This window comes from Hevea brasiliensis, chromosome 9, assembly GCF_030052815.1.
Source record: "Hevea brasiliensis isolate MT/VB/25A 57/8 chromosome 9, ASM3005281v1, whole genome shotgun sequence".
NCBI lineage: Eukaryota > Viridiplantae > Streptophyta > Magnoliopsida > Malpighiales > Euphorbiaceae > Hevea > Hevea brasiliensis.
In genome coordinates, this window is record NC_079501.1 from 22638932 (window position 1) to 22658971 (window position 20040).

At 34.8% G+C, this 20040-nt stretch overlaps 1 protein-coding gene and 1 non-coding gene across 2 annotated transcripts; one reads left to right on the forward strand and one right to left on the reverse strand.

Annotated features, from left to right (window-relative positions):
* Window positions 1-388: 388 nt before the first annotated feature.
* Window positions 389-10852, forward strand: LOC131182837 (receptor-like protein kinase FERONIA). The gene is made up of 2 exons (XM_058152176.1): window positions 389-2239; window positions 10844-10852. The coding sequence occupies exons 1-2, from the start codon at window positions 491-493 to the stop codon at window positions 10850-10852; spliced, it is 1758 nt and encodes a 585-aa protein (XP_058008159.1). The 5' UTR covers window positions 389-490.
* An 8676-nt stretch (window positions 10853-19528) lies between these two features.
* Window positions 19529-19635, reverse strand: LOC131183614 (small nucleolar RNA R71). The gene has a single exon (XR_009151656.1). It is a non-coding gene; the product is annotated as a small nucleolar RNA R71 (small nucleolar RNA).
* Between the last annotated feature and the right edge of the window lie 405 nt (window positions 19636-20040).

Sequence of the window (20040 nt, forward strand, 5' to 3'; positions counted from 1 at the left end):
TCTGATCTTGGTAGCTTTCAATTTGTTGTTGGTGATTAGAGACGATCAACAATATTGAATACAAAGATAACTCATTAGCTCATAGAGTTGTCAAGGTGGGTTGATGCGGGGAGTAGAACATTGGCAGATCAGGGGAATTGGGATGCAAGACCCATTAGGAATTTCTCTAATTTTTTTAATAATTTATTGTCAGCTGAAATTCTAAAAAAAAATATGAGTCAAATTAAGTTTATATATATATATATATATATATATTTTTTTTTTAATGTATATAAAAATAAAATATTATCTTTCATAAATATATAAATTTTATTAAAATATAAATAATAAATTTTATATAATTATGAGAAAGAGTGCAATCCTATTCAAATTTCACGAGTGGACTTATCTTTTCTACGATATAAATAGATAGATGGATAAATAAGGCCTGTGCTTTCATTTGTCTGACAGAAGGGCTTCACCAGTTCTGCTCGTTTTGACGACTACTAGTATGATTAACCTTTCATCTCTCAAACCCACCCTCTTTCTCTTTTTTTTATTTTCACTGTTTCTTCACCTCGCCACTGCTTCTAATGCTCCGTACCAGCCATCTGATCTTATCCTTCTTGACTGTGGCTCCTCGGAGAATACCACCGTTGATCGCCGCCAATGGACTGGAGACTTGGAATCGAAATTCGGTCCTCTGGAACCATCTTACAAAAAATCAGTATATTCTACGGCCCTTATCCAAGGCGATTCCCAGGTCCCTTACACGACTGCTCGCCTATCTGGATCCCCGTTCACGTACACTTTTCCTGTCACCGCCGGCCAAAAATTTGTCCGCCTCTACTTCTACCCTGCTCGATACCAAGGTTTTGACAGGTCTAAGGACTTCTTCGATGTCAAAGCGGGGCCTTACACTTTACTCAGGAATTTCAGTGCTACTTTTTATGCTCGTGGTTGGAACACTAGCACCTTCATTAAAGAATACTGCATAAATGTTGAGAAGGACCAGCAACTGAATATAACGTTCGCTCCCTCTGTAGGAAGTTCAAATGGCTCGTACGCTTTCATTAATGGAATAGAGATTGTATCAATGCCGACCAATCTTTACTACACTCCACCGGCTGGCCTAGGCCTCAATTATGTTGGCCAAAAGTGGCGGTTCTATCTCCGAAATGACACCGCTCTCGAGAAGATGTACAGGTTTAATGTTGGAGGCGGCGCCATATTACCAGTAAAAGATAATGGCATGTTTAGATTATGGGAGGACGATATTCATTTTTTGGCTTGGGCTGGTGTCGTTTACAGAGAATTGAATTTTTCTCCCAATTATTCAAAAATATCACGCTACACAGCACCAGATGATATCTACAGGACTGCTCGATCATTAGGACCAAAAAAAACATACAACTTGTTGAGAAATTTGACGTGGGTGGTGTCTGTCGATCAAGGATTTATGTATCTGATAAGGCTCCATTTTTGCGAATTTCTTGAGCATGTCATTACAAGAGTGAATGATAGGCGATTCAGTATCTTCATAGACAATCAGACTGCTCAATTGGACTTTGATGTTTTTGAATCAAGCGGCGGCATACGGATTCCCATCTACAATGACTACATGATAGTCGTTGGGAGTAAAGAAGAGACTGACGATTATTATCTTTACATATCTCTTCATCCTAATGCGTCTTATTACGATGATGTTATCTTGAACGGGATGGAAGTTTTCAAGTTGAACGACTCTGAGGGCAGTCTTGCCTTTCCGAATTATGTCCCTCCAGCTCCAGCACCAGAACCAGCATCGCCTCAGTTATGGCTACCAACCAAGAAGTCCAGCAACAAGAAAACGTTATTGATTGCTGTTGGTGGGAGTGTTATGGGATTGCTCACAATACTTTCTTTGTTTTGGTACATATATATTCGGCAACAGAGAAAGAGGAAGCATAATGGTTCTTACCATAAATCATTAAGCTGTTGGCGGTGGTTGAACCCTTCTACAGGGCTGTCATCAAGGACAAAAGCTTCTTCACTGCCGAAAGAACTATGCCGCCACTTTTCACTAGTTGACATTAAAGCCGCAACAAACAACTTCCATGAGAGCTTGGTCATCGGTGTCGGTGGCTTTGGCAATGTTTACAGAGGTGATCTTGATGACGGAGCCATGGTCGTAGCCGTCAAGCGCTTGAATCCAGAGTCCAGCCAAGGTGCCCAAGAATTCAAGACAGAGATTGAGATGCTGTCCCAGCTCCGTGATACGGTGTGTCCGCAAGTGCACGTGTCACAGTAGTATAGTTTTAAAAATTGATATCGATCCCACAGGAATTGTGCTTAAATTGGAAATAAAAGTATAAGCAAATTAGAATGACAAAAATTAAAAGATATTAAAAATAAAATCTAAAAATTAAAATTAAGACAAAAATTAAAGATGTAAAATGAAATTTGGAATTAAAATTGGTATTTGAGGAATTAAAACTAGATCAATCAATTAACTAAAATTAATTAAACTAGATTACCCAAAAATTAATTTGAAATATCTATTTATGAAATTGAGAGGAATTAAATCTAAATTCAATAAAAATAAAAATAAAGTGATTATAGAAATTGGATTTAAATTGGATTTAAATTTAAATTGCTATTTATGAGGTTTGGAGGATTTATATCTAATTTCAATGAAAAATAAATTGATTCTAGAGATTGGATTTTTTCAATATTGTTTGCATGTGATTTTTCCCTAATTTAGCCAAACACATGAGAATTGCAATTTTGAGGGAAATCAATTCTTAAATTTTTGAAACCTTTTTCAAGCATCTCAAAATTGGTTTTCATTAAATCAAACCCTGTTTTCACGGTATTTCAAATCTAACAAAAACCCAATTAATGCTCTAATTGATTTTTGGAAAGTTCCCCTTAATCTTCTTAGCTTATTTCTAACACCAAGAAAATAAAGTTTATTGCAAGATTATCTATCCCCAATATTCACTTTTCAGTCCATCTATTAAGGATTAAAACTTAACTTAATGAGGGCCCATTCATCAAGCAAGGAAATAAGCACACAAGCAATAAATCAAAATATAACAATCTTCATTTAAATGGCTAAATCAGTTCAAAACCACAAAACAAATCAATATTTACAAACCCATCTCTAGAATCTCAATCAACTACTCACAAATCATTGTTTAAAAACAAACCCAAATGAAGAAATGAAGAGATAATGGAAATGTAAGCTTAAAGGGGTAGAAAAACCCAGCAGATTTGCAGCAGGATCTCTGCAGAAAAGTGCAGAAACGTGATCCTTGCTGCTGCTGGAAGAAGATGCAGAAGATGCTCCTCCCTTTCCCTCTTTCTATCTTTCTAAAAATGCCTCCCTTGCTCTCTATGGAAAGAAAGTGATAAAGGGCACTTTATATAGGCGAGGGGACTGTTCTAGAATGGGTAAAAGGGGGAAGGATCCAGAGAAAGTGAGGTAAAAAGGCTGGAGTAACGGAAATGCCACGTCAAAAATTTTCCAGTAAAAACGACATAAGCCGAGTCAGTTGTGTCGCGGGTTGTGTCGCTCTCGGCGTGAATATCTGACGATCGACACAACCTGCGACATAAGCTAATTCGGTTGTCTTTGCGAGTTGTGTCGCTCTACCATTTTTAACTCAACTTCAAAATTTTTGCAATTCGACTTTAATCTCCTCCAAATGGCTACTCTGATCAAAATTCATCAAATTTCTCCAGATTTAACCTACAAAGCAAATAAATTCCAAAAATTAAACTAAGAAATGTGAAAATTGTAAAATTGACTAAATATATACTAATATCTAAAATAATAGCTATGAATAAGGGTAAATTATGTGCAAAAATTATACCTAAATGATGATATAAAATGCATGCATCAAATTCCCCCATACTCAAACTCTTGCTTGTCCTCAAGCAAAAATTTCATTGAAACTCATTTGGAAGGGAATAGAATCAGTCTTTGAGAACACAAAATTCACTAATCCAAACTACCAACTTACCTCTAGCTACCAACATTCCAAATTCCCACCAGCAAAAGCACAAAGAATGAAGCAAGCACTCTCAACTATTACATAATAGCTAAGAATTAACCAATCAACCCAAGCAACAAATACCAACCAACTACAAGAGTCAATTGTGCCAAAACAAACCTAAATGAAATAGATAGCCAATATGTCTCAAATGGATGGTGAGTAATGTATGGAAGATTATATTGCCAAACCCATATGCAAGCATAAAAGATCTAACTCTACTAATGTAACAAGCATCTTTCAAAGAATCATTAGGTCTTTTTAAGGGTTGTAATGGGGTCTAATAGGGTAAGATTGTGGTTAACAAAGAAAGGGAATAAGGTAAACAAAATATGAGAATAATATTAATCATGAAACTCAAAGTGCATCCATTTTTTTTTTTTTTTATATATCAAGAGGAAAGAAATTCACAATGAATCTCAAGTGCTATCACAATGATTATACAAAGGGACTATTTTTTTTTTTATGCTTATTTTATTTTATTTTATTTTGATTTTGTATGTGTCCCTATTTCATGTCACACCCAAAATTACCTTTGGGATATTTTGGTGACCTTTTCAACTTTTGACAATTACTCTAGCACTTTTCAAGATGTTTCAATCCTCCAAGTTTTTTTTTTTTTTTAATTTTTTTTTATATATTTTTTTATGCACTTAATTGCTAAAATATTATTCTCATAAATAGGTGGTAGTGTTTAGGTTTAATGGCTAGGTAAAAGATTTGGGTTCCAAAGAAATTAGGGAATTAAGGTTCAAGGGGGTTTGCAAGGGTTAAAATGAGATTAAGGTAGGTTAAGGCTAAATGCGAGGTTTAAAATATGAATAAATGCCTAAATCATATTCTTATCAAATGCAAGTTAAAAATTTCGCTTTGAAAGATCTAAGATGCTTGTTCTAGGAATGGTGAGACGACAAGGACCATTTTCTTCCTTAAAGGCTTATCCAGACACTCAAAACTCAAAATAACTAACTAGCACTGCATACCTAGATTGATATATTAATTTTCAGCTATTAAGTAAGAGAAAGAATAATGCTTAAGACTTTGTACCCAGCTGGAACTTTCATTCCACTAACCATCTAAAGGCAAGTTGGTTTGCTTGAATAAGTGGCTTATGGAATTCAAAGACTGGTTTAAAAATTCAAAAATTTTAAATGAGTGAATGATATGCATGAGTGTAAATGTATAGTCAACCTATATGCAACTAAGTATGCATAACTAAGTATATGAAGCTATATGCAGTGTATATACGTGAATATGTACAAGTATGAAGTAATGAGTGTGTCGCTATATGCAAATGAAAAAGAAAAATAATTTTTGCAAGGAAAAATAATTTTTGCAAAAAATTTACCCTCTCCCCCATACTCAGAATGAACATTGTCCTCAATGTTAAAAGAGTGCAAGGAATGGGATAATTTGGCTATATGTGCATAGAGAAATTATTACCCTGTTGCATAAGCGAGAGCACAACTTGTGTTGACAGTGACACAAGCTGAGATGAGAATTGTTACCTCATTGAAGTGCAGCCAATTTAATTAGATAAAATTTGGACAGCTGCTGCACTCATTGCAAAAGAAACAGTGCAATGGAATCCATTAAATCAATTAAACTCAAAAATTTGGAATAGAGAAGTTAAGCTCAAAAATATAGCCATCAAGTGTAAATTCCGAAGGAGCATATCAAAGCAAGTGAGCAATGTACTAAAGACATAAAAGAAAAATGTATTTTATGAGGAACTAAAAAAACTGAATAAGTAAATGGTTCAAGTAAAGGAAAAACAACACAAGCAGAATATTAACTAAACAAGTTAAAAACACTAATGAATTAAGCAACTAAAATAAAGACATGAAATGTTTTTTTTTTTTTTTTTATGCTCATTTGCTTGCAATGCATTATATCCCATCTGCACAAGGAAATTAGAACAATGTTAAACTCTGAATAAGGAGTATATAAAAAAAAAATCTTAAAACAAATGAAAGAAAAATTGGGAGTTATGCACAAAAATGCTAAGTTTAGGTTTTTAGCTTGACCATACTTACTCAAAATTTCATGGAGAATGAGAAAGATAGCAAGTTGCTATCTTCTCAATTGGCTCACCAACTGAATAGTGCCTCAACCTTTGCCCATTTACCTTGAAATTACCCGATTTTTCACCAAAAATTTCAACAGCACCATGGGGGAGAACTTTTACAATTTTAAATGGGCCTGACCACCTTGATTTTAATTTTCCTGGAAAAAATTTTAACCTTGAATTGAATAAGAGAACCAAATCTCCTTCTTTAAAGTCCTTTTTCTTGATATGCTTATCATGCCATTTTTTTGTTCTTTCTTTATAGATCCTAGCATTTTCATAAGCATCAAGTCTCAATTCTTCTAATTCATCAAGTTGCAAAAGTCTTTTATGTCCAGCAGCTTGTAAATCAAAATTGATTGCTCTAATGGCCCAATAAGCTTTATGTTCTAATTCTACGGGCAAATGGCATGATTTCCCAAAAACTAACCTATAAGGTGTAGTTCCTATGGGGGTTTTAAATGCTGTTCTATATGCCCAAAGAGTGTCATCTAATTTAAGGAACCAATCTTTTCTGGACTTATTGACAGTTTTCTCCAAGATTTGCTTGATTTCTCTATTTGTGATTTCTACTTGGCCATTTGATTGAGGGTGATATGGTGTGGCAATCCTATGTTTTACCCCATATTTTCTCATCAATTTTTCAAATTGGTGGTTGCAAAAATGGCTACCACCATCACTAATTATGGCACGTGGGGCACCAAACCTGGTCAAAACAAATTTTTTCAGAAATTTCACCACAACTTTTGCATCATTGGTAGGTGTAGCAATAGCTTCTACCCATTTAGATACATAGTCTACCCCTACCAAGATATATTTATTCCCATAAGAAGATGGAAATGGCCCCATGAAATCAATTCCCCATACATCAAATAATTCAACTTCTAATATGGACTGTTGGGGCATCTCATCTCTCTTGGAAATGTTGCCTACTCTTTGACACCTATCACACCTGCTTACAAAGTCTCTCACATGTTTAAACATATTAGGCCAATAGAAACCTGATGTTAAGATCTTTTCAACAGTTTTTGAGACACTAAAATGACCACCATATTCAGAGGAATGACAATGGTAAATAACATCATGCATTTCTTCCTCCGGTATACATCTTCTAATTATTCCATCATTGCATCTCCTAAACAAAAGAGGTTCTTCCCAAGAATAAAATTTAACATCATGCAAGAATCTTTTCTTTTGCTGCCAAGACAAATCAGGTGGCAAGACACCACAAGATAAGAAATTCACAATATCAGCAAACCATGGAAGTGCAGAATTCAACACATACAACTGCTCATTCATGAAAAACTCATCAATTGGCACAATTTCATCATCTTTATTTTCAGTTTTCATCCTAGAAAGGTGATCAGCCACCACATTCTCAACACCCTTTTTATCTCTTATTTCCAAATCAACTAACAATATCCATCTAATCAACCTAGATTTAGCTTCTTTCTTGCTCATTAAATACTTTATTGCTACATGATCAGTGAAAACAATTACCTTTGAGTTGACCAAATAAGAACGAAATTTATTGAGTGCAAATACTACCGCAAGGAACTCCTTTTCAGTTGTAGCGTAATTGACTTGGGCTTCATCAAGGGTTCGGCTTGCATAGTAAATGGCATAAGGTTTTCTATCTTTTCGCTGGCCAAGGACAGCTCCAACAGCAAACTCGCTTGCATCACACATGATTTCGAATGGCAAAGTCCAATCTGGGGGTTGCATGATAGGAGCTGTTGTTAAGGCCGTCTTCAACCTGCAAAAAGAAACTATACAATCTTGATTAAAATCAAATTTAACATCTTTTCCTTTTCATGGCTGGATTGATGTTGAATATCATTTGATCATCTCCCACTCTAAGTGTCAATTGCTCACCCTTCACATCAATTAATGCACCAGCTGTTGCCAAAAAGGGTCTTCCCAATAAGATAGGAACTTTTGTGTCTTCTTCCATATCTAAAATGACAAAGTCCACCGGAATGTAGAATTTCCCAACCTTGATAGGCACATTTTCAAGAATGCCTTCCGGATACTTAATTGAACGATCAGCTAATGAAAGATACATGTTTGTGGGCTTCAATTCTCCCATATTCAACTTCTCATATATTGAAAGAGGCATTAGGCTGACGCTAGCTCCAAGGTCACATAAAGCATTTGCCACACAATTATCACCAATATGACAAGGAATGGAAAACACACCCGGATCTTTGAGTTTGGGAGGTAACTTTTTCTGAATTATAGCACTGCATTGCTCTCCCAAGTTAATGGTGTCATAATCTTCTAGCCTTCTCTTGTTGGAAAGAATCTCCTTCAAAAACTTGGCATAACTTGGCATTTGGGATAGTGCCTCAGTGAATGGCACATTGATATACAACTTCTTTAGCACTTCAAGGAATTTGCCACGTGATCAGCCGTGAAAGAGGGAAGGGTGTGTCGCGGGTTGTGTCGCTCTCGGCGTGAATATCTGACGATCGACACAACCTGCGACATAAGCTAATTCGGTTGTGCTGCAGGTTGTGTCGCTCTCGGCCATTTTTAACTCAACTTCAAAATTTTTTTGCAATTCGACTTTAATCTCCTCCAAATGGCTACTCTGATCAAAATTCATCAAATTTCTCCAGATTTAACCTACAAAGCAAATAAATTCCAAAAATTAAACTAAGAAATGTGAAAATTGTAAAATTGACTAAATATATACTAATATCTAAAATAATAGCTATGAATAAGGGTAAATTATGTGCAAAAATTATACCTAAATGATGATACGGTGGTGGCTTATGTGTAAATAAAGATGTAAAATGAAATTTGGTGGCTGATCACGTTTATTTACCATTGTTTCATAGCAAGAGATAAAAAGGGTGTTGAGAATGTGGTGGCTGATCACCTTTCTAGGATAAAAACTGAAAATAAAGATGATGAAATTGTGCCAATTGATGAGTTTTTCATGAATGAGCAGTTGTATGTGTTGAATTCTGCACTTCCATGGTTTGCTGATATTGTGAATTTCTTGTCTTGTGGTGTCTTGCCACCTGATTTATCTTGGCAGCAAAAGAAAAGATTCTTGCATGATGTTAAATTTTATTCTTGGGAAGAACCTCTTTTGTTTAGGAGATGCAATGATGGAATAATTAGAAGATGTATACCAGAGGAAGAAATAAATGATGTTATTTACCATTGTCATTCCTCTGAATATGGTGGTCATTTTAGTGTCTCAAAAACTGTTGAAAAAGTCTTGACATCAGGTTTCTATTGGCCTAATATGTTTAAACATGTGAGAGACTTTGTAAGCAAGTGTGATAGGTGCCAAAGGGTAGGCAACATTTCCAAAAGAGATGAGATGCCCCAACAGTCCATATTAGAAGTTGAATTGTTTGATGTATGGGGAATTGATTTCATGGGGCCATTTCCATCTTCTTATGGAAATAAATATATCTTGGTAGGGGTGGACTATGTATCTAAATGGGTAGAAGCTATTGCTACACCTACCAATGATGCAAAAGTTGTGGTGAAATTCTCAAAAATTTGTTTTGACTGTTTGGTGCCCCACGTGCCATAATCAGTGATGGTGGTAGCCATTTTTGCAACCACCAATTTGAAAAATTGATGAGAAAATATGGGGTAAAGCATAGGATTGCCACACCATATCACCCTCAAACAAATGGCCAAGTAGAAATCACAAATAGAGAAATCAAGCAAATCTTGGAGAAAATCACAATAAGTCCGTAAAAGATTGGTCCCTTAAATTAGATGACACTCTTTGGGCATATAGAACAGCATTTAAAACCCCCATAGGAACTACACCTTATAGGTTAGTTTTTGGGAAATCATGCCATTTGCCCGTAGAATTAGAACACAAAGCTTATTGGGCCATTAGAGCAATCAATTTTGATTTACAAGCTGCTGGACACAGAAGACTTTTGCAACTTGATGAATTAGAAGAATTGAGACTTGATGCTTATGAAAATGCTAAGATCTATAAAGAAAGAACAAAAAAATGGCATGATAAACATATCAAGAAAAAGGACTTTAAAGAAGGAGATTTGGTTCTCTTATTCAATTCAAGGTTAAAATTTTTTCCAGGAAAATTAAAATCAAGGTGGTCAGGTCCATTCAAAATTGTGAAAGTTTTACCTCATGGTGCTGTGGAAATTTTTGGTGAAAAATCTGGTAATTTTAAGGTAAATGGACAAAGATTGAGGCACTATTCAGTTGGTGAGCCAATCGAGAAGATAGCAACTTGTTATCTCTCTCATTCTCCATAACATCTTGAGTGAGTATGGTCAAGCTAAAGACCTAAACTTAGCATTTTTGTGCATAACTCCCAATTTTTCTTTCATTTGTTTTAAGTTTTTTTTATATACTCCGTATTCAGAATTTAACATTGTTCTAATTTCCTTGTGCAGATGGGATGCAATGCATTGCAAGCAAATGAGCAATAAAAATTTTATTTAGCTTTAAATTTTAGCTTTAAATTTTAGGTTTTTAATTTGTTCACTTATAATTTTCATCTCTCTTTTGTTGAGTATTTGCTGGTTCATATTGCTGGATTCATTGCCCTTTTGGTTAATTTTAAGAGAAAATTTTTCCAAATTTTAACATCTTGGTTTAACAAGAAAATTATTTGAAAATGGGTGTGTGAATTGGTGCTTTGAAAAATTATTTTGTGTAAGTATTTAATGAACATAACAGGTTGAACAATTAGAATTCATGTTATGAAGGTTTAATCATTTGAAATCTAATTTGTTTCAATTTTTTTTAGGTGCTATGAAATTTGGTCAAATTGGGCAGCAGATTACATAACCGGGTTTTGCTTGTGTCGCCGCTTGTGTTCGCTGGGCACCCTTTTGGAATAAAAACTCTCTTCACCGGAATGGGCCAAAGAAGAAACCCAAAGCCCTAAAAACTGCACCCACCAGCCCAAGCCCGAAATTAAACCTAAAAACCAGCAGCAAACCCAAAAGCCTATACCCAAGCCCACAACCCAAACCTAAAGACCCTAACCCGATAGCCCATTACCTTCATCTTCCTCTCAACATCGCCCCCGACACAACCCTCCCTGCCGTAACCTCCATTTTTCCCGTCACCTTCACCGGCCGCAACTCTTCCCATATTTCTCTTTCCCCGATCACGACCCTCCATTTCGCCATGACCGACTCTCCATTATCATTTGAAAACTCGCCTCCCCACTCCCCACACAACAACCCCCAAACCACCCCACCCATGCACGCCGACCCATCGCCGGCCCATTCTGCTAATGCTCCGATCGCCACACTCAAAAAGAAAAAGGCGAAAAGTATCAAACCTCACAAATCGACGGCCGGCGTCAAGCGGAAACAACCCGAACCAGCCGCACAACAACCCCCAAGCCCACCTCCAATGCCCGCCGCGCCTGCTGAACGACGTGGCATTCCGAAATCTGCGGTCAAACGCCCCGGTACATCTAGAGGTAACCTTGCATTCCCTTCCTCTTTGCCTCTTCGCTACACATTGGACACTACCTACTGCCGAAATGAAGAAAAATAAGGCAAGGGTTGCAGCCCGACAAATGATTCAAACAAGGTATTTGGATGTGTCTACACTTAAAACCTTGAAGATTTATGATGAAATGCAGTCTCTGTTAGATGCTTTAGGTTGGGTGCGATTTGCACATAAACAGGAACTGGTCTACCCCATTTTAGTGCAGGAATTTCTGGCCTCCCTGTCCATTAATGAGCATAAAATTGCTTTGGACAATGACTTGACGATCCATTTTAGATGCCTTGGTCAAGATAGGGTGCTGTCTATGGATAATTTTCACCATATATTTGGCTTTCCACCTGATGGTCTGTTCAAAATACCTACTAACCAATGGGACTATAATGCGTATGAATTTTGGAAGCGCATTGCACCTTCAGCAGGCAACTTCAAACCAAGACACAGTAAGGCCTCCAAGATTGAGAATCATGCCTTGAGATTGCTTCAGCGCCTAATTGCAAATACAGTTTTAGGCAGAGGATCCAGTGTTGGCACAATGTCACAATATGATCTCTTCTTTTTGTGGTGTGCAAAAACTGGCAGAAAAGCTTCCCCTGGTTATTATTTCTGCCGCCATGTGATTCGCCAGACCACTAGGGGTACTGGTAGTATTGTCTTTGGAGGCTTGGTCACACCTATTACACATTATTTTGGGTTTAATCCTCAAATGCACAAGTGTCTGCTTCTTCCAATCGGTTTGTTATTTTTGGATGGACCTCATCTAGCCAACCAAAAATTTTGTATCAAAAATGAAGCTACCAAGCAGTATGAGATTCCTGCACTAACAGACAAACCACCTGGTTCTCCCACTGCCATTAGTTCCTCCTCAGCATCTGAGCGACCATTTGTGCAGCCTCCCACACAACCTTCACGCCGAGCTCCACCAGCCGCTCAACCTGCTTCATCAACAGCTTCTGGACCATCCATAGCAACTCTTTTGACATTCATGGAGAATCTCAGTGATGAGATCTATTCTTTTCGGCAAATTACAGAGGTCAATTTTCAGACACTACGAGATTTAGCTGACATATATTTGGATCGAAGTGCTGAAATGCAAGATGAATTGAAAGTCATGCGAGCTAAGCTGGAGAAGATCGAAACAAACCAAGCACTGATTTTGAACATTCTCTCTCCACAGCAGCCACCACAAGCACCACCACCGTCACAAGATGGCAAGGGCAAAGGACTTCTCATACCCGACTGACCAGCTTTTATTCTCCATTTACATTTCATGTCTTTAATTTCGTTAATTAGTATTTTGAACTTGTTAATATTTTGCTTGTGTTGTTTTTATTTTAACCATTTACTTATTCAGTTTTTTTTAGTTCCTCATAACATACATTTTTCTTTTATGTTTTTAGTACATTGCTCACTCGCTTTAAAATTTACACTTGATAATTATATTATCTGCGCTTAACTTCCCTATTCCAAATTTTTGAGATTAATCGATTTAATGGATTCCATTGCACTGTTTCTTTTGCAATGAGTGCAGCAGCTGTCCAAATTTTACCTAATTAAATTGGCTGCACTTCAATGAGGTAACACTTCTTATCTCAGCTTGTGTCACTTTCAACACAAGTTGTGCTATCGCTTATGCAACAGGGTAATAATTTCTCTATGCACATATAGCCAAATTATCCCATTCCTTGCACATTTTTAACATTGAGGACAATGTTCATTCTGAGTATGGGGGAGAGGGTAAATTTTTTGCAAAAATTATTTTTTTTTTTTCCTTTTTCATTTGCATATAGTGACATACTCATTCATTACTTCATACTTGTACATATTCACTTATATACACTGCATATAGCTTCATATATACTTAGTACTTAGTTGCATATAGGTTGACTATACATTTATACACTCATGCATTTCATTCATTCATTCACAATTTTTGGATTTTTAAACCAGTCTTTGAATTCCATAAGCCACTTATTCAAGCAATCCAACTTGCCTTTAGATGGTTAGTGGAATGAAAGTTCCAGCTGGGTACAAAGTCTTAAGCATTATTCTTTCTCTTACTTAATAGCTGAAAATTAATATATCAATCTAGGTATGCAGTGCTAGTTAGTTATTTTGAGTTTTGAGTGTCTGGATAAGCCTTTAAGGAAGAAAATGGTCCTTGTCGTCTCACCATTCCTAGAACAAGCATCTTAGATCTTTCAAAGCGAAATTTTTAACTTGCATTTGATAAGAATATGATTTAGGCATTTCTTCATATTTTAAACCTCACATTTAGCCTTAACCTACCTTAATCTCATTTTAACCCTTGCAAACCCCCTTGAACTTTAATTCCCTAATTTCTTTGGAACCCAAATCATTTACCGAGCCATTAAACCTAAACACTACCACCTATCTATGAGAATAATATTTTAGCAATTAAGTGCATAAAAAATGATAATGATATAGGCTCGGAGGATTGAAACATCTTGAAAAGTGCTAGAGTAATTGTGAAAAGTTGAAAAGGTCACCAAAATATCCCAAAGGTAATTTTGGGTGTGACATGAAATAGGGACACATACAAAATAAAAAATATATTATAAAAGTAGTCCCTTTATTGTGTTAGCACTTAAGATTCATTGTGAATTTCTTTCCTCTTGATAAAAAAAAATTAGTATTATATAAAAAAAAAAAAAATGGATGCACTTTGAGTTTCATGGTTAATATTATTCTCATGTTTTGTTTACCTTATTCCCTTTCTTTGTTAACCACAATCTTACCCTATTTGACTCCATTACAACCCTTAAAAAGACCTAATGATTCTTTGAAAAATGCTTGTTACATTAGTAGAGTTAGATCTTTTATGCTTGCATATGGGTTTGGCAATATAATCTTCCATACATTACTCACCATCTATTTGAGACACATTGGCTATTTATTTCATTTAGGTTTGTTTTGGCACAATTGACTCTTGTAGCTGGTTGGTATTTGTTGCTTGGGTTGATTGGTTAATTCTTAGCTATTCTGTAATAGTTGAGAGTGCTTGCTTCATTCTTTGTGCTTTTGCTGGTGGGAATTTGGAATGTTGGTGGCTAGAGGTAAGTTGGTAGTTTGGATTAGTGAATTTTGTGTTCTCAAAGACTGATTCTATTCCCTTCCAAATGAGTTTCAATGAAATTTTTGCTTGAGAACAAGCAAGAGTTTGAGTATGGGGGAATTTGATGCATGCATTTTATATCATCATTTAGGTATAATTTTTGCACATAATTTACCCTTATTCATAGCTATTATTTTAGATATTAGTATATATTTAGTCAATTTTACAATTTTCACATTTCTTAGTTTAATTTTTGGAATTTATTTGCTTTGTAGGTTAAATCTGGAGAAATTTGATGAATTTTGATCAGAGTAGCCATTTGGAGGAGATTAAAGTCGAATTGCAAAAATTTTGAAGTTGAGTTAAAAATGGCCGAGAGCGACACAACCTGCAGCACAACCGAATTAGCTTATGTCGCAGGTTGTGTCGATCGTCAGATATTCACGCCGAGAGCGACACAACCCGCGACACAACTGACTCGGCTTATGTCGTTTTTACTGGAAAATTGTTGACGTGGCATTTCCGTTACTCCAGCCTTTTTACCTCACTTTCTCTGGATCCTTCCCCCTTTTACCCATTCTAGAACAGTCCCCTCGCCTATATAAAGTGCCCTTTATCACTTTCTTTCCATAGAGAGCAAGGGAGGCATTTTTAGAAAGATAGAAAGAGGGAAAGGGAGGAGCATCTTCTGCATCTTCTTCCAGCAGCAGCAAGGATCACGTTTCTGCACTTTTCTGCAGAGATCCTGCTGCAAATTTGCTGGGTTTTTCTACCCCTTTTAGCTTACATTTCCATTATTTCTTCATTTCTTCATTTGGGTTTGTCTTTAAACAATGATTTGTGAGTAGTTTATTGAGATTCTAGAGATGGGTTTGTAAATATTGATTTGTTTTGTGGTTTTGAACTGATTTAGCCATTTAAATGAAGATTGTTATATTTTGATTAATTGCTTGTGTGCTTATTTCCTTGCTTGATGAATGGGCCCTCATTAAGTTAAGTTTTAATCCTTAATAGATGGACTGAAAAGTGAATATTGGGGATGGATAATCTTGCAATAAACTTTATTTTCTTAGTGTTAGAAATAAGCTAAGAAGATTAAGGGGAACTTTCCAAAAATCAATTAGAGCATTAATTGGGTTTTTGTTAGATTTGAAATACCGTGAAAACAGGGTTTGATTTAATGAAAACCAATTTTGAGATGCTTGAAAAAGGTTTCAAAAATTTAAGAATTGATTTCCCTCAAAATTGCAATTCTCATGTGTTTGGCTAAATTTGGGAAAAATCACATGCAAACAATATTGAAAATCCAATCTCTAGAATCAATTTAATTTTCATTGAATTTAGATTTAAATCCTCCAAATCTCATAAATAGCAATTTCAATTTAAATCCAATATCTAGAATTACTTTATTTTTTTTAGATTTAATTCTTCTTAATTTCATAAATAGAAATTTCAAATTAATTTTTGGTAATCTAGTTTAATTAATTTTAGTTAATTGATTGATCTAGTTTTAATTCCTCAAATACCAATTTTAATTCCAAATTTCATTTTACATCTTTAATTTTTGTCTTAATTTTAATTTTTAGATTTTATTTTTAATATCTTTTAATTTTTGTCATTCTAATTAGCTTATACTTTTATTTCCAATTTAAGCACAATTCCCTGTGGGATCGATATCAATTTTTAAAACTATACTACTGTGACCCGTGCACTTGCGGATATACACACAGTATCAAGTTTTTGCACATAATTTACCCTTATTCATAGCTATTAGAAATAAACACACAAATTCATAGCAAGCTGGAATTCCAATTTTAATTCCACATTCAACACACAAATGTATACCAGAGGAAGAAATAAATGATGTTATTTACCATTGTCATTCCTCTGAATACGGTGGTCATTTTTGTGTCTCAAAAACTGTTGAAAAAGTCTTGACATCAGGTTTCTATTGGCCTAATATGTTTAAACATGTGAGAGACTTTGTAAGCAAGTGTGATAGAGAGCAAGGGAGGCATTTTTAGAAAGATAGAAAGAGGGAAAGGGAGGAGCATCTTCTGCATCTTCTTCCAGCAGCAGCAAGGATCACGTTTCTGCACTTTTCTGCAGAGATCCTGCTGCAAATCTGCTGGGTTTTTCTACCCCTTTAAGCTTACATTTCCATTATTTCTTCATTTCTTCATTTGGGTTTATTTTTAAACAATGATTTGTGAGTAGTTGATTGAGATTCTAGAGATGGGTTTGTAAATATTGATTTGTTTTGTGGTTTTGAACTGATTTAGCCATTTAAATGAAGATTGTTATATTTTGATTTATTGCTTGTGTGCTTATTTCCTTGCTTGATGAATGGGCCCTCATTAAGTTAAGTTTTAATCCTTAATAGATGGACTGAAAAGTGAATATTGGGGATGGATAATCTTGCAATAAACTTTATTTTCTTGGTGTTAGAAATAAGCTAAGAAGATTAAGGGGAACTTTCCAAAAATCAATTAGAGCATTAATTGGGTTTTTGTTAGATTTGAAATACCGTGAAAACAGGGTTTGATTTAATGAAAACCAATTTTGAGATGCTTGAAAAAGGTTTCAAAAATTTAAGAATTGATTTCCCTCAAAATTGCAATTCTCATGTGTTTGGCTAAATTAGGGAAAAATCACATGCAAACAATATTGAAAATCCAATCTCTAGAATCAATTTATTTTTCATTGAAATTAGATATAAATCCTCCAAACCTCATAAATAGCAATTTAAATTTAAATCCAATTTAAATCCAATTTCTATAATCACTTTATTTTTATTTTTATTGAATTTAGATTTAATTCCTCTCAATTTCATAAATAGATATTTCAAATTAATTTTTGGGTAATCTAGTTTAATTAATTTTAGTTAATTGATTGATCTAGTTTTAATTCCTCAAATACCAATTTTAATTCCAAATTTCATTTTACATCTTTAATTTTTGTCTTAATTTTAATTTTTAGATTTTATTTTTAATATCTTTTAATTTTTGTCATTCTAATTTGCTTATACTTTTATTTCCAATTTAAGCACAATTCCCTGTGGGATCGATATCAATTTTTAAAACTATACTACTGTGACCCGTGCACTTCTGCATCTTTTTCCAGCAGCTGCAGATCACGTTTTCTGCACTTTTGTGCAGCAGAATCTGCTGCAAATTTGCTGGGTTTTTCTACCCCTTTTAGCTTACATTTCCATTATCTCTTCATTTCTTCATTTGGGTTTGTTTTTAAACAATGATTTGTGAGTAGTTGATTGAGATTCTAGAGATGGGTTTGTAAATATTGATTTGTTTTGTGGTTTTGAACTGATTTAGCCATTTAAATGAAGATTGTTATATTTTGATTTATTGCTTGTGTGCTTATTTCCTTGCTTGATGAATGGGCCCTCATTAAGTTAAGTTTTAATCCTTAATAGATGGACTGAAAAGTGAATATTGGGGATAGATAATCTTGCAATAAACTTTATTTTCTTGGTGTTAGAAATAAGCTAAGAAGATTAAGGGGAACTTTCCAAAAATCAATTAGAGCATTAATTGGGTTTTTGTTAGATTTGAAATACCGTGAAAACAGGGTTTGATTTAATGAAAACCAATTTTGAGATGCTTGAAAAAGGTTTCAAAAATTTAAGAATTGATTTCCCTCAAAATTGCAATTCTCATGTGTTTGGCTAAATTAGGAAAAAATCACATGCAAACAATATTGAAAATCCAATCTCTAGAATCAATTTATTTTTCATTGAAATTAGATATAAATCCTCCAAACCTCATAAATAGCAATTTAAATTTAAATCCAATTTCTATAATCACTTTATTTTTATTTTTATTGAATTTAGATTTAATTCCTCTCAATTTCATAAATAGATATTTCAAATTAATTTTTGGGTAATCTAGTTTAATTAATTTTAGTTAATTGATTGATCTAGTTTTAATTCCTCAAATACCAATTTTAATTCCAAATTTCATTTTACATCTTTAATTTTTGTCTTAATTTTAATTTTTAGATTTTATTTTTAATATCTTTTAATTTTTGTCATTCTAATTTGCTTATACTTTTATTTCCAATTTAAGCACAATTCCCTGTGGGATCGATATCAATTTTTAAAACTATACTACTGTGACCCGTGCACTTGCGGACACACCGTATCAAGTTTTTGGCGCCGTTGCCGGGGAATTGTTTGTTTTTAAGTTGGATTTTAATTGTTTTAAGCTAATTAGAATTTTTATTTTATTTTATTTTCACTATTGTTCCTTGTGTTTTTCAGGTACTTTTCTTGTTTATGAGACGATCGAAAAGCACAAGTGATACTGAATTGTTGTTCAACCCAGAAATTGAAAAATTCTGTCGAGCCAACAAAAAGGAATACAAGAGAAGAAAAGAAGCAGAAAAAGAAGAACAACAAATATTTGAGCAAGAGGAGACAATAGAAAATATGGAGAATCAAAATAGAGCTATTGGTGGAGACAATGGAGGAAACGAGCAAAACGGGCAAAATGCAGTTGCTAATCAAAATGATCCTCAAAGAAGATCCATGTTAGACTATGCTTTTCCTAGATGTACTGATGTGAGAGATAACAGACCTATTATTGGAGCTAATCAATTTGAATTAAAAACTGGTCTTATTCAAATGGTTCAAAATTCACAATTTGGAGGTAGCCCACTTGAAAATCCTCATTCTCATTTGAAGAAATTTTTGATGATATGTGGTACACAAAGGCAACCTGAGTTTCGATGAAGTTATTCGCTCACCTTATTTCCATTTTCTCTTGGATTCAAAGATTGGAGTGGTATGACTCACTCCCACAAGCTATTATAGCTACTTGGGAGCAGCTATCTCAAGCTTTTCTATCTCAATTTTTCCCACCTGGGAAAACTACTCATTTGAGGAATTTGATGGTAGCTTTTAAACCAAGAGATGATGAAACTTTGTATGAATCCTGGATGAGATTTAAGGAGCTTGAAAGGCAATGTCCTCATCATGAAATACCCAAATGGATGATTGTTCAGAATTTCTACACCAGAGTTACTCCAGCCATAAGAAACACAATTGATTCACAAGCAGGAGGAGATTTCATGAGAATGACAAGTGAAGAATGCTATGATCTATTAGAGAAGATTGCTCATAATACCCATTTATGGGGAAATCCTAGAGCACTTGAGCCAAAGAAAGCTGGGATCTATGAACTAGACTCAGTTAGCTACATGAATGCAAGATTTGACCAGTTAACTCAGCTTCTTAGTGATTTTTGCACAAAGGCAACAACCTCAACTCCTACAACTATGCAACAAGTTGCCTTCACAGATGGAACTCAAAGTTGTGGAGTTGATTACTCTTCTTATGGAGATGATTATTTGCAAGAACAAGCTGCTTATGCAGGAGGTTATCAACA